The sequence below is a fragment of the Notothenia rossii genome (assembly GCF_949606895.1).
Source record: "Notothenia rossii genome assembly, chromosome: 3".
Taxonomy (NCBI): Eukaryota; Metazoa; Chordata; class Actinopteri; order Perciformes; family Nototheniidae; genus Notothenia; species Notothenia rossii.
This window is the reverse complement of record NC_136901.1, coordinates 26,767,110-26,782,084: the sequence shown is the minus strand read 5'-3', so window position 1 is coordinate 26,782,084 and position 14,975 is coordinate 26,767,110. Positions and strand designations below refer to the sequence as shown.

At 39.1% G+C, this 14,975-nt stretch overlaps 2 protein-coding genes across 2 annotated transcripts; both read left to right on the top strand.

Annotated features, from left to right (window-relative positions):
• Positions 1-150: 150 nt before the first annotated feature.
• Positions 151-7,274, top strand: LOC307032855 (uncharacterized protein; the record flags this gene model as incomplete). The annotated part of the gene is made up of 6 exons (XM_079671135.1): positions 151-160; positions 1,523-1,608; positions 1,770-1,873; positions 2,032-2,176; positions 6,200-6,326; positions 6,633-7,274. The coding sequence occupies 6 exons, from the start codon at positions 151-153 to the stop codon at positions 7,031-7,033; spliced, it is 873 nt and encodes a 290-aa protein (XP_079527261.1). The 3' UTR covers positions 7,034-7,274.
• Positions 7,275-11,664: 4,390 nt separating this feature from the next.
• On the top strand, positions 11,665-14,865 carry LOC307032649 (uncharacterized protein; the record flags this gene model as incomplete). Its single annotated transcript, XM_079670790.1, has 7 exons — positions 11,665-11,756; positions 12,336-13,006; positions 13,126-13,171; positions 13,564-13,655; positions 13,762-13,872; positions 14,021-14,297; positions 14,659-14,865. The coding sequence occupies exons 1-7, from the start codon at positions 11,736-11,738 to the stop codon at positions 14,863-14,865; spliced, it is 1,425 nt and encodes a 474-aa protein (XP_079526916.1). The 5' UTR covers positions 11,665-11,735.
• Positions 14,866-14,975: the final 110 nt, after the last annotated feature.

Genomic DNA, 14,975 nt, shown 5'->3' with positions numbered 1-14,975 from the left:
GATGAGGCCCCCCCCCCCCCCCCCCAACCGACAGGAGTGGAAACATTTTTTTTGGAAACAAAGTATACTTTGCAAATATAATTCCTGTTTATTATTATTATCAACACAGTTACTTTTTTATACAGTGAGGCAAATGGTAAATGTGCATGCATGTCGTTCAGTATGCGTTTATAGGTGAATACTAGGGCTGTCAAACGATTACAAATTTTAATCAGATTAATCACACTTTAAAAATTAATTAATCATGATTAATCACCATTCGAACTATGTCCAAAATATGCCATTTCTTTATGTATATTGTTGTGGGAATGGAAAGTTAAATGAAAGAAGGCGGATATATCCATTTAACATACAGTATGTATGTATGTTTATTATAACATTGTTCTGTGTATCAAAATGAAAGACAGCCAACACTTTTTTTATTTTATTACGTGTTGATTTCTATCAACACGTAATGTTGTATCGATGTATATTGAGATGTACTACAGCAAAAGTATTCTCCGTCGGGACTTCCTGCAACAACACCACGCCGTTATCTTGATTCTGATTGGCCAGAAGACATTATCAAAGATGTTCTATTGAGAAGACGATCACTACGTGACAAAAGTTTTCAAAACCGTTTCTAGTCTTCAGTATTTCCAGACAAGCGGCTACTGAAATCAATCTTACTAACGGCTGTCTGTGCAATTTAATCATTTTTCATGGTGGGGCTAAGCCATTTCTTGGTATGGGTGTAGCCTACCCCAGCCATACCCTGGCGCTGCCACTGGTGGGATGTATGGGCCGGGCCATTCTGCGCATGGGTTAAATGCGTTAAATATTTTAACGCAATTAATTTCTAGAATGAATTACCGCCGTTAACGCGATAATTTAGACAGCATTAGTGAATACGTCTGCATTTCCTGCCAAATACTGGCCTCAAAGAGATTAAAATATAATTAATGCAAATACACTACTTCTACTAATAATCATAATCAATTCAATAATAGAAATACTATATTATTTTTATTATAATATAGTTGTAATATAGTCAAGACAAAACATGCTTATTACATGCTCAAAAACTGATATTTCTTAAATCTGTATTCAAATGTAGTTCCCTCTGTCAGCAATGTATCAACAACTACACAAACATTTATATCAGTATTTCTCTGTGTTGTGGTTGACATGATGATGACTGTTAGCAGTTAAGCCGGGGAGAGGCTGCATCACCATGAAATTTGGAAATTGACATAAAAATGAATAAAAGTGGAAAAAATGCTCCATGTTTTTTAGGCTGTAAACTTTAACTGTTATGTAAGCCAACTAGACAGCAGTTTATCACTCTTCCTCCTGTACATTAGCAGATAAAAGGTATAAAATACTTGAATGAATGGCGTGCTCCCCTTAACCGCGTTCACACCGGAGTACTTTTCCCACTTTAGTTCCGATATAGTTCCGAAATGTCGCGTTCACACCAAAAAGAGCCGGAACTAAAATTAGTTAATGAGAACCTTTTTACCCCCTTTTCCGTTCCTGCTAGAGGGCAGGGAATCTGGGGAGATTGATAGAGATTCCATTTCCAAGGAAGATGTGACCGATCCAGAGCTCAGCCAGCTTATGGAAGAGGTCATATTTGTCTTCTCCTCAGATACTCCTTCATATAACATGACGTTTGGTTTAGTATGGTTGACACACACACCTCTTTGTAGTGTGAATATTTTCTAATTCTTAAAATAAGCTAAGGCTCCCATGACTTACTGTGTGATACTGTTTTTCTAATTGCAAAGGTTGAGATAGCTGAACCTGAAGCTATGTACGACCTTCTGGATCGGATAACAGCATGCGGGTACAGTGGTCCTGCAACGTGGGAGAGGAAGGAAGACATAATAAAGTATGTACATATGCAAAGTGATTTAACCCATAACAACCCATGTTTAAAACCAATCAATTATTCCTTTACACTCATACTTCATATTGAGTGTGCAGTCACTCTTTCCCTTTTTTATGTATGATTTTATATTATTGCTGTTATCTGTTACTGAATTATAGGGCAATTATCTTGCACTCATCGGTCCGCACTCTACCAATGCTGCAGCAGATATGCTCAGGCATGAAGCTGTATGGCTTGTGTGAGATGATAGTACAACAACCACAGCATTTCAGTGATCTGTTCGTCGCTGGCCTTCATGAAAAGGTCAGTATTATGTCTCTAGCTGATTTTACCACTGGATTTCAAACCTTAACCCTTTAACAGCCAGCGCCACCATTTGGTAGAGCACATTTTGTGTCTTGATATCCTGTTGAAAAAATGTTTTAAAAGTTGAACTCTACCTGATTCAGCCATCTCTACCATTTGGTTGACATGTTATGCACAAAACAACCTCTAGATGTCACTGTGGTTAGAACAGAAAGCCATTCAGCTTTCCACTGAGAAAGTTGGCATGCTAAAAAATCACTGCTGAAGAAATCACTCTTTTTGGTCAACTTTTGTAAGGTAACCATATCATTTTTGACATATTTTAATGTCAGAGCACTGACTGAACATAATTAGATAACTTGATGCACAAAAAAAGTTTTAACAAACTAAACTAGCAATATAACTTTTTCAGAGTTTCAGAGATGTTTTCCAATACAATATGGTAAATAGATAGATTCATGGTAATATTACTACGTCTTATATTACATTATTACTACATCTATACTGCCTTATGAGTCTCAGAGTGAAATCAATCAATCAATCAATCAATGTATATTTATATAGTCCAATATCACAAATGTTACATTTGTCTCAGTGGACTTCACAGTTTGTACAGAACATCAGTATGACAATACGACACCCTCTGTCCTTAGACCCTCACATCGTACAAGGAAAAACTTCCAGAGAAAACCCACAGTTTAAAGGAAAAAATGGGAGAAACCTCAGGGAGAGCAACAGAGGAGGGATCCCTCTCCCAGGACGGACAGACGTGCAATAGATGCCGTGTATAAATTGAAAAGATAATACATTTGCAACATAGGTAGTCCAAATGTTTGGAAATGCATGTGTGTATAATAGGAAGATGAATCCACGAGTATATCCATCCAGGACTTATGATCCAGGACCACAGCCACGACTCAAGATCCAGGACTCGCAATCCATGACACAGGACCGCAGGATCATCCATGACTCCGGATCCCGGCGTATATAGACACCAAAAAGAAAGAAATTTGGGGAAGCTGGGTTAATCGGAACATGAGAGTACACAGGTATAGACAGAGAGAAGGAAGAAGTAAGATGTCCCCCGACAAACTAAGCCTATATCAGCAAAACTAGGGGCTGAATCTAATCAGCCCTAACTATAAGCTTTATCAAAAAGGAAGGTCTTAAGCGCACTCTTAAAAACGGATAGGGTGTCTGCCGTCCGAACACAAACTGGAAGCTGATTCCACAAAAGTGGAGCTTGATAAGAAAAGGCTCTGGCTCCCATTGTACTTTTAGAGGCTCTAGGAACAACCAACAACCCTGCATTCTTGGAACGCAATGCCCTAGTAGGACAGTAGGGTATAATGAGTTTTTTAAGGTAAGATGGCACCTGCCCATTAAGGGCTTTGTAGGCCAGAAGAAGAATTTTAAATTCTATCCTGTGTTCTATAGGGAGCCAGTGTAAGGCAGCCAGAACAGGAGTAATGTGGTCCCTTTTCCTAACTCTGGTTAGTACACGAGCTGCAGCATTTTGAATCAGCTGAAGCGACTTGACTGACTTCTTGGTACACCCTGATAATAAGGAGTTACAATAATACAGCCTTGAAGTAACAAATGCATGGACTAGTTTCTCTGCATCGTTTTGAGGCAAGATATGCCTGATTTTTGCAATGTTACGTAGATGGAAGTAGGCGGTCCTTGAAATTGATTTTATGTGGGTGTTAAAGGATAAATCCTGATCAAATATAACACCAAGATTCCTTACAGTCTCACTGGAGGCCAAATTAATGCCATCCATAATTAATATATCTTTAGATAATTTGTTTCGTAGATTCTTCGGGCCAAGTACAATAGCTTCAGTTTTGGTCGTGTTTAACATCAAAAAATGTAAGGTCATCCACGTTTTTAAGTCCTTGAGGCAGTCTTGAATTTTATTTAGATGATTAATTTCATCAAGCTTGATTGATAAATATAGTTGAGTATCATCCGCATAAAAATGAAAGTTTACAGAATGATTCCTTATAATATTGCCTAACGGAAGCATATATAGGGTGAACAAAATAGGTCCAAGCACTGAGCCCTGTGGCACTCCATGGCTAACTTTGGTTTGCATGGAAGATTCATCGTTGACACGTACAAACTGAGAGCGTTCAGATAGATAGGACCTAAACCAGCCTAAAGCAGTTCCCTGTATGCCAACTAAGTGCTCTAGTCTTTGCAATAGGATATCATGGTCGATACTAGTATCAAATGCAGCACTAAGATCGAGCAAGACAAGAATAGAGACAAGTCCCTTGTCAGAGGCTATTAGAATGTCATTTGTGACTTTAACCAGAGCTGTCTCTGTGCTATGTTGTGTTCTAAAGCCAGACTGAAAATCTTCAAATAAATCATAGTTTTTAAAGTAATCACACAGCTGTTTTGCGACTGCTTTCTCAAGAATTTTTGAGAGGAACGGAAGATTAGAAATAGGTCTATAGTTGGCTAAAACCTCTGGATCGAGGTTGTGCTTTTTAAGAAGCGGTTTTATCACTGCTACTTTGAATGATTGTGGAACATAGCCTGATAATAAAGACATATTCATAATATTTAATAAAGAAGTGCTAATTAATGGAAAAACTTCTTTTAACAGCTTAGTTGGAATCGGGTCTAAGATACACGTTGATGGTTTAGAAGAGAGAATCATTGAATTTAATTGTTCAAGGTTTATGGCTGAAAAGCATTCTAGTTTACTATCTAGTGTAATATTAGAACTTACGTTTCCGGGAGCAGTTGATAACACTATACTGGTCAAAGGCAAGAGGTCATTGATTTTGTTTCTAAGAGTAACAATTTTATCGTTAAAAAAGCACATAAAATCATTACTACTGAGTGCTATGGGAATAGAAGGCTCAGTCGAGCTGTGGCTCTCTGTCAGCCTGGCTACAGTGCTGAAAAGAAATCTTGCATTATTCTTATTCTCATCTATTAATGAAGAGTAGTAGGCTGCTCTCGCTTTACGCAGTGCTTTCTTATATTCATTGAGAGTAATATGCCAAATTAAACGAGATTCTTCAAGTTTAGTGGAACGCCATATTCTTTCAAGTTGTCTTGACTTTTGCTTTATTTTGCGGGTTTCGGCATTATGCCATGGAGCTAATCTATGTTGTTTTATTTTCTTCTTTTTCAAAGGAGCAACAGAGTCTAATTTTATTCGCAGCGCATCTGTAGCACTATCAACAACATGATCAATTTGGGGTGGTGTACATTTTGTATAAGTTTCCTCCCCTACATGCAGACATGCTATCGAGTTAAGTATTGGTGGAATCTCTTCCTTAAATTTGGCTATAGCACTAACAGATAGGTTTCTGCTGCAGGAGCTTTTGGCTAATGCTTTGTAGTCTAGTAACAGTACTTCAAAAGTTACTAAGAAATGGTCGGATAAAGCAGGATTATGCGGTTCGACTAATAGTTGCTCAATTTTAATACCATAAGTCAGAACAAGGTCAAGAGTGTGATTATAGCAGTGGGTTGGTTTATTTACACTCTGACAGAAACCAACAGAATCTAATATAGAGTTAAATGCAACAGTAAGGCTATTTTTATCATCGTCAACATGAATATTAAAGTCACCTACGATAATTACTTTATCTGTTTTAAGTACCAAAGCTGATAAAAACTCAGTGAAAGAGTGATAATAATTTATATAGCAGCTTTCATGCATGGCATACAGCCCAAAGTTGCACACAGATGAGCAAGTTAGGCCAACACAGGATATAGACATTTGCTGTTAAGTCAGTGGTTTCCTGTTAGGCCAATTCAGCATCTACAGTAAGATGAGCACGTTTTTTTTTATTATGAAAAACAATTAACATTACTTTTTATATCAATATTAATATTGATACCTTTTTTTTTTAAATGTGCTATGTGTGTCCCATTTGATAAAAAAATGCAAACAAATAATTTTTCCATCGTTTTTTTTCTTGGTCTGGCAATTAAAGGGTTAAGCTCATCCAACTTTGAGCATACATCATTTTGTTTTTTCCTCTCTCCAAGCCGGATGCTGAATTCCTGATGGGAGCCATATCTCCAGTCTTCAGCGAGCTGGGCTCGCTGCGACGCCAGAGGGAATCGAAGATTGTTAACTTTTTACAAGACTTCATCCAACACATTGAAGAAGAAGGTGATACTACTGCTCTGACATTTTATAAACGTATTTGTTCTTGAATTTTACCCCCGATTACGACAGGCAACTCAATGACAGCTTTGCATACCCTTTTTATTCATGTTTACATGTCTCAGTTTAAACACAACTTTGCATCATGATGGTTGCGATAAAACAATGATAACTAAAGCAGGACTGGCTAATGAGGTTTTCTTCTTCAAAATATCCACATAAAAAAACAATTTAAAAACAATAGCCATATTTATTGACATTGCTTAGGTGAATATATGCATTTCTTTTTATTCATTTTCAACTTGTTTTTAGAGGAAGAAAAGAGCTTCGTGGTTGAAGAGAGGGGGACCCCTGTGAAGATAACAGAGAGTGATGAAAGAGACTCAAGAGAGACAGAGTCTACAGGTGAAGCGGCAAAATATGAAGAGGAGATGAAGGAAAAACCCAAGATCACTGTTGGTTGCTTCCTTCAATGGCTTACGGGGCAGGCACACGTCCCCATCACCTCAACAGAGAGAGAGATGTTTAAAATCATAATTGAGTTCGACCATGATTGCAGTGTGAGTTATGGTACACACATGGTATGCTTTCCCGTAGTGAATGCATGCTCCAACTCCATTACCTTTCCGACAAGGCACCTCGGCTCATATCCAGAGTTCCTGAGCATCATAACACAGGCTGTTATGAGTAGCAGGGAGTTTAGCCGCTCATAAGAGTCATAGAATCTATGTTTTCAGGGATAGGGTTAGACAGTCTTTATTGCACTTTATTTGACAAGGTTTTCATTTGTTTTCATTTGTTCAAGATGAGAATACAGTCAAACTTTCAAGTGACATACTGTTCTAGTCAAAATGTTTTGGAAACAAATGGTGAAGTTGGGGAACCATTATAGTTTTGAGCTGTATTTTGTGTCAATTGTTTCAATTTAATGGAATAAAAACCCAGTCACCAGTTGTGCCAAGTAACTTTACTCTATCCTGAAATCGGCATCATGACTTATTTTACTCTTGGTACTTAAGTAACACTTTGAACACAGGAATTTTACTTTTACCTCATCTGTGTCATTCAAGGGAGCTGTATTTCTTAAGAGCCACATCTTTCAGCTACATACTCACGGCAGAGTAAGTACAGTTCCTTGACCGGAGTGTTTGGGTCAATTTGCTGAAATACTGATTGAAGTTCAGTTGTGTCTTCTGGACTCAAAGGGCAGTCGAATTCGGGGACGACAATCCCTGCATCCTCTTCTTCTCCATCGTGGTCAGCAGCAATTTCCCAGTCAACATCTGGCTCCTAATAACCATAACAGAGGTTTTGAACACTTTGGTGAAATAAATGTCTTATAAACAATGTGGAACAATGACATCAAGTAATAGTTTGTGTTATTTTTGCAGTTAAAATAACACAAACTGAATAAAATGCCCAGAAAATGGTCATGCCAAGAGTAGGGAAAGAAAGTAATCTTTTGACAATGTATATTACACAAAGTAAATGGTAAGTAATTACTATCGTGGGATTGCCCACAGTACTGAGTATGTAAGTCGCTTTGGATAAAAGCGTCTAACAAGTGACATGTAATGTAATACTGAAACGAGATCAATACCTCTGGGCTCTCCGGCTGATCAATGTTTGTCTGCATCAGTCCAAGTTGCCATAACTGCTCTAGACATTGGTTCCGTTCAGTGCTGAGTGGATGATGGTTCCAGGCAGCCTTCTGTAAAAATCCCCAAGTCCATCTGAAGTCAGGGAAGAATGATGTAGTGCACACAGAAGAGGTCGTCTGTTGATGATATGTCGAGCAGACCATCCTCTTCGAGGGAAAGCAGTATCGCAGAGTACTTGTTGATGATAATGACTCGTACATCACGCCAAAGACGCTCAATCCTATGGATGAAAATACATGGTTTCGGGAAAACCAGTTCAAGTGATCTATTTTCATGCTGTCCTAGCATGGGTTAAGTGCAAGTGCTTGGTCTACACATCAGATAAGTTCACCTCACTAATTAAGTTACTAAAGATGCTGCAATTTACCTCTGGTTATGAACACTTTTACCAGAGATGAAGCTTCCACGGTCGGTGCCGCGAACCGAAAACATGAATCTCGCAATCTGTACGTTTTCTACTCCTTGGTCTCCTCTGACCCTGAAATGTACACAGTTGACCAAAGGACTGTCAAAGATAATACTCATCAAAAAGTGTCACAGTATTGATCTAGTTCTCCAAAGAGTGCTTTTTTCTGTGAATTCACCTTAAAGGCACTCCATGTCTTTGTGTTGCCTCCAAGGAGAAGCCATAGGCTGTTGACGCACGGTTGTTGGTCGAAGCACCCAAGTACATTAGCTGCAGAAAAGCAGAGAATATTTAAGAATAGGGCAATTACACACAATAACTAGGCAACATTCTGTTAAACTGTGTATTATAGGGAAAAAAAGGCAGAGATTAAAGAATTCCTGTTGCAATAGAAATAAGCAAACAATACTGACATACAGTATACTGACTCATAATACTTGTGCAGCAAAAATAGGCAATGCACAAAATCTCCTTTATATCTACTTTGACTTTGCTGCTTCCTTTTTAGTCCATACACTTTCTCCATTTGGACCAAATTCCTTAAGCAAAGCCAGGACACAGCGTTGGGACCTCTTTTGTGGTTTTAAGTAGCTAGTCGTAAACTCTTACAAAAAATACCTGTTTGTTTAATGTGTGTTTACTGAAGTGAAATGCAGTCTTACCTTTCTCGAATACCCGTCCACTCCACCAAATAAGACAATGTTATAACTGGAAATAAACATCTGAATCTAAATATTGCCTAAGTAGTCCAAACAGCTCTTGAAGAGCTTGGATTATTCCTTGCGGTATGTCAACATGTCTCGAAAGTGCTTGCAGGAGGTACAGCTCCTGGCGACCTGCAAACTCCAGGAAATCCAGGTCAAGTGGTGCTCGAATGAGTGCAAGCTCAAACTTCGACAGGAGTCTCTCCAGGATCTGCCGTTTCAGAATATGCTGTGAAGAAAAATAAAGTATTAAATAGTATTTAATTATATTTTTAAGAAATGTGGTAAATCTTTATTGAAACAATTATGTCAAATACAGAATAAGGCACATAAACATCATCATAAACATTCCAAAAAATAAGCTGAGGGCATTTGAACAGAAAAAAAAGAGGTCATTCAGAAATGAAAGTGCCTAGAAACTTGTAAAATGTTTGGGCTTTTTTACATTTGCATCATTTTATACTTTTTTTGTATAGTATTATTTATTTGAGAAAGGCAATAAAAACTGGGGACATTTTGAAAAAGCGACATTTGTGAATAAAATATTTTGCCAAAGTAATCAAAATTATTAATTCCAAATTCTGTTTTTGAAAGCTACATTTTATATTATCATATGTCAAGACCGAAAAGTTAATTGGTTCTTATCTTTATAATAGAATTGTTTGAATACTTTTGAAAAATATGTATAAAAATGTATTATCTAAAAAACTCAATCCATTTATAAGTAAGGACGGCTCTTGTGGAATAACCACAGAATACAGGAGCATGCCTTTTATTAAAAACAATCATTAGTAAAGTAAATTAACTTACGTGAGACGTTTCCACAGCCATATTTCATCACGTTGGAGGTTGGAGGGACTTCCTGGTTTAGGTCTAAATCCAGACAACGGCCAATCATAAAAGAGGAGGGGTGTAACCTATTAGATTTGGCGTTACTGGGACACGGTACGCCCACTTCCTAACATTTCTCCGCGCGCGAGAGCAGGCCAGAGTTTCACGAGCAGAAGAGCAGGAATTGCTCGCGAGAGCGCAGGAGACCAAGGAGAGCTCATGTAGATGCTGCACATGCTGAAGGCATGTTTCTCCCCTGCAGGCTTCAATATTGCTCTCGCGCGAGTGCCGTTTTAGTGCTAGCGAAAATAATATATGTCCGCGACTGCTTGACTTGTGCTCGCGTGGATCTCATATGCCCTCGCGATTTATGACAGAGATTTTCCGCAATAACAGCGCACAGCAGCTGAGGCCCTCTGCGCGGGGCCCCATGCAGCCTGCGTGATTGGCCTGTAGGGAGGGGCAGGTGTGGCTATTCAATTTAATGGAATACTGGGAATTACTTTTTTCTATATCTTTCATTTTACTATAGAATAAGAAAAAACAGTCGCAGATTTTTCATTTTTACTTTAAGTAGCCTACAAAGTGTAACTGACCTTCCCTTCCAAATTACTCCATTGGAACATACTTTGTACTTGAGCTTTGTCTTATGTTGATTATGTGTACTGCAAAATGCCACCGGATGCCCTGGGGGGCGCAGAGGCATGTCAGGGGGCGCGCGAGAGACCAGGAGGAAAAATGTGTATTAAAAAAAAAAGATAAAAAATAAATAAAAACATAATTTGAAAAATTATTGATTCGAAAATAATATGATACAGTACTATTACGTCTGCGTCTCTGTGTTTCATTAAAGCTCGGCTCTGTGTGTGTGTGGAAAGAGCCATTTTGTGTGCGTGCACGCGCGAGCGAGAGAGAGAGAGCGCACTGGTACCGGAGATCGTGGTTGTTAGCTTCTGGTGCTAGCGAGCTAGGCTAATGGATATAAAGACTTTTTTCAACACCAAGGTGGAGGAGAGTCCTGAGGCTCAGTGAACTAAAGGACTCACTGAGTGTTTAGATCAGGGGTGAGGAACCTCCAGCCCCCGGGCAGTATACGGTACGCAAAACCATTTGATACGGCCCTCGAGGTAATTTATAAACACACGCAAAAAATTAAAGAAATCTAGACCGCAAAATAATTAAATAAGAGAGTGCCTGTTTTTCCTGGTCAAGGTCAAGGTCCTTGAACACAACACGAGCCCAACGTGTCATCACGTGGTATATGTCTCGTCTGACAGGGGTGCAGTTCTGACGGAGAGCACCAGAACGCCACTCAGGCACTTCCAAAAATTGCAGTTGCCTACCCATAAGGAGCCGTACTATGGCGGCAAATCTCTGTCATAAATCGCGAGGGCATATGAGATCCACGCGAGCACAAGTCAAGCAGCCGCGGACATATATTATTTTCGCGAGCATAAATCGCGAGGGCATATGAGATCCACGCGAGCACAAGTCAAGCAGCCGCGGACATATATTATTTTCGCGAGCACTAAAACGGCACTCGCGCGAGAGCAATATTGAAGCCTGCAGGGCAGAAACATGCCTTGAGCATGAGCAGCATCTACATGAGCTCTCCTGCGCTCTCGCGAGCAATTCCTGCTCTTCTGCTCGTGAAACTCTGGCCTGCTCTCGCGCGCGGAGAAACGTTAGGAAGTGGGCGTACCGTGTCCCAGTAACGCCAAATCTAATTGGTTACACCCCTCTTTTATGATTGGCCGTTGTCTGGATTTAAACCTAAACCAGAAAGTCCCTCCAACCTCCAACGTGATGAAATATGGCTGTGGAAACGTCTCACGTAAGTTACTTTACTTTACTAATGATTGTTTTTAATAAAAGGCATGCTTCTGTATTCTGTGGTTATTCCACAAGAGCCGTCCTTACTTATAAATGGATTGAGTTTTTTAGATAATACATTTTTATACATATTTTTCAAAAGTATTCAAACAATTCTATTATAAAGATAAGAACCAATTAACTTTTCGGTCTTGACATGATAATATAAAATGTAGCTTTCAAAAACAGAATTTGGAATTAACAATTTTGATTACTCTCGCAAAATATTTTATTCACAAATGTCGCTTTTTCAAAATGTCCCCAGTTTTTATTGCCTTTCTCAAATAAATAATACTATACAAAAAAAGTTTAAAATGATGCAAATGTAAAAAAGACCAAGAATTTTGCAAGTTTCTTGGCACTTTAATTTCTGAATGACCTCTTTTTTTTCTGTTCAAACGCCCTCAGTTTATTTTTTGGAACGTTTATGATGATGTTTATGTGCCTTATTCTGTATTTGACATAATTGTTTCAATAAAGATTTACCACATTTCTTAAAAATATAATTAAATACTATTTAATACTTTATTTTTCTTCACAGCATATTCTGAAACGGCAGATCCTGGAGAGACTCCTGTCGAAGTTTGAGCTTGCACTCATTCGAGCACCACTTGACCTGGATTTCCTGGAGTTTGCATGTCGCCAGGAGCTGTACCTCCTGCAAGCACTTTCGAGACATGTTGACATACCGCAAGGAATAATCCAAGCTCTTCAAGAGCTGTTTGGACTACTTAGGCAATATTTAGATTCAGAAGCCCCAAATACAGCAGTGGGATCAGTTATTGGTCTAAGAGGACGTCCTAAGTTTGAAATTGAGAGGCAGCAGTTGGTTGAGATGTTGGGGACAAACCTATCGGTGCCTTGCATTGCTAAACTGCTAGGTGTTTCTTCAAGCACAGTCTTTAGAAGGATGAGAGAGTTTGGCTTATCTGTTTCAGAAATGTATAGCTCCATCAGTGATGAGGAGTTGGATAACGTGGTCATATCCATCAAGAATGACATGCCCACTCCTGGATACCGAATGGTCAAAGGACGGTTGTTATCCATTGGTCTACGTGTACAATGGACAAGAATGGCTGCCTCAATGCATCGAGTGGATTCCATAGGCATCCTCTCCAGACTGGCTAGTCTGGGCTGTGTTGTGAGGAGAACATATTCAGTGCGAGGGCCTCTGTCGCTTGTGCACGTGGATACCAACCACAAATTGATACGGTAGTGGTATTTATATTTCGCTAAGTGATTAAGAAATAATCTCTTTGTAATGTCCCAGTTTTGGAGAATCAGTGTTTCAATTCCAGAGTGCTATAACAGTGTGTTCTTTGGTTTTCCAGTTATAACATTGTCTTATTTGGTGGAGTGGACGGGTATTCGAGAAAGGTAAGACTGCATTTCACTTCAGTAGACACACATTATACAAACATGTATTTTTTGTACGAGTTTACGACTAGCTACTTAAAACCAAAAAAGAGGCCCCAATGCTGTGTCCTGGCTTTGCTTAAGGAATTTGGTCCAAATGGAGAAAGTGTATGGACTAAAAAGGAAGCAGCAAAGTCAAAGTAGATATAAAGGAGATTTTGTGCATTGCCTATTTTTGCTGCACAAGTATTATGAGTCAGTATACTGTATGTCAGTATTGTTTGCTTATTTCTATTGCAACAGGAATTCTTTAATCTCTGCCTTTTTTTCCTTATAATACACAGTTTAACAGAATGTTGTCTAGTTATTGTGTGTAATTGCCCTATTCTTAAATATTCTCTGCTTTTCTGCAGGTAATGTACTTGGGTGCTTCGACCAACAACTGTGCGTCAACAGCCTATGGCTTCTTCTTAGAGGCAACACAAAGACATGGAGTGCCTTTAAGGTGAATTCACAGAAAAAAGCAGTCTTTGGAGAACTAGATCAATACTGTGACACTTTTGGATGAGTATTTTCTTTGACAGTCCTTTGGTCAACTGTGTACATTTCAGGGTCAGAGGAGACCAAGGAGTAGAAAACGTACAGATCGCGAGATTCATGTTTTCGGTTCGCGGCACCGACCGTGGAAGCTTCATCTCTGGTAAAAGTGTTCATAACCAGAGGTAAATTACAGCATCTTTAGTAACTCAATTAGTGAGGTGAACTTATCTGATGTGTAGACCAAGCACCTTGCACTTAACCCATGCTAGGCCAGCATGAAAATAGATCACTTGAACTGGTTTTCCCTAAACCATGTATTTTCATCCATAGGATTGAGCGTCTTTGGCGTGATGTAAGAGTCATTGTCATCAACAAGTACTCTGCGATACTACTTTCCCTCGAAGAGGATGGTCTGCTCGATATCTCATCAACAGACGACCTCTTCTGTGTGCACTACATCATTCTTCCCCGACTTCAGATGGACTTGGGGATTTTTACAGAAGGCTGGAACCATCATCCACTCAGCACTGAACGGAACCAATGTCCAGAGCAGTTATGGCAACTTGGACTGATGCAGACAAACATTGATCAGCCGGAGAGCCCAGAGGTATTGATCTCGTTTCAGTATTACAATACATGTCACATGTTAGACGCTTTTATCCAAAGCGACTTACATACTCTACTGTGGGCAATCCCACGATAGTAATTACTTACCATTTACTTTGTGTAATATACATTGTCAAAAGATTACTTTCTTTCCCTGCTCTTGGCATGACCATTTTCTGGGCATTTCATTCAGTTTGTGTTATTTTTACAGTTAAAATAACACAAACTGAATAAAATGCCCAGAAAATGGTCATGCCAAGAGTAGGGAAAGAAAGTAATTTATTACTTGATGTCATTGTTCCATATTGTTTATAAGACATTTATTTCACCAAAGTGTTCAAAACCTCTGTTATGGTTATTAGGAGCCAGATGTTGACTGGGAAATTGCTGCTGACCACGATGGAGAAGAAGAGGATGCAGGGATTGTCGTCCCCGAATTCGACTGCCCTTTGAGTCCAGAAGACACAACTGAACTTCAATCAGTATTTCAGCAAATTGACCCAAACACTCCGGTCAAGGAACTGTACTTACTCTGCCGTGAGTATGTAGCTGAAAGATGTGGCTCTTAAGAAATACAGCTCCCTTGAATGAAACAGATGAGGTAAAAGTAAAATTCCTTTGTTCAAAGTGTTACTTAAGTACCAAGAGTAAAATAAGTCATGATGCCGATTTCATGAAA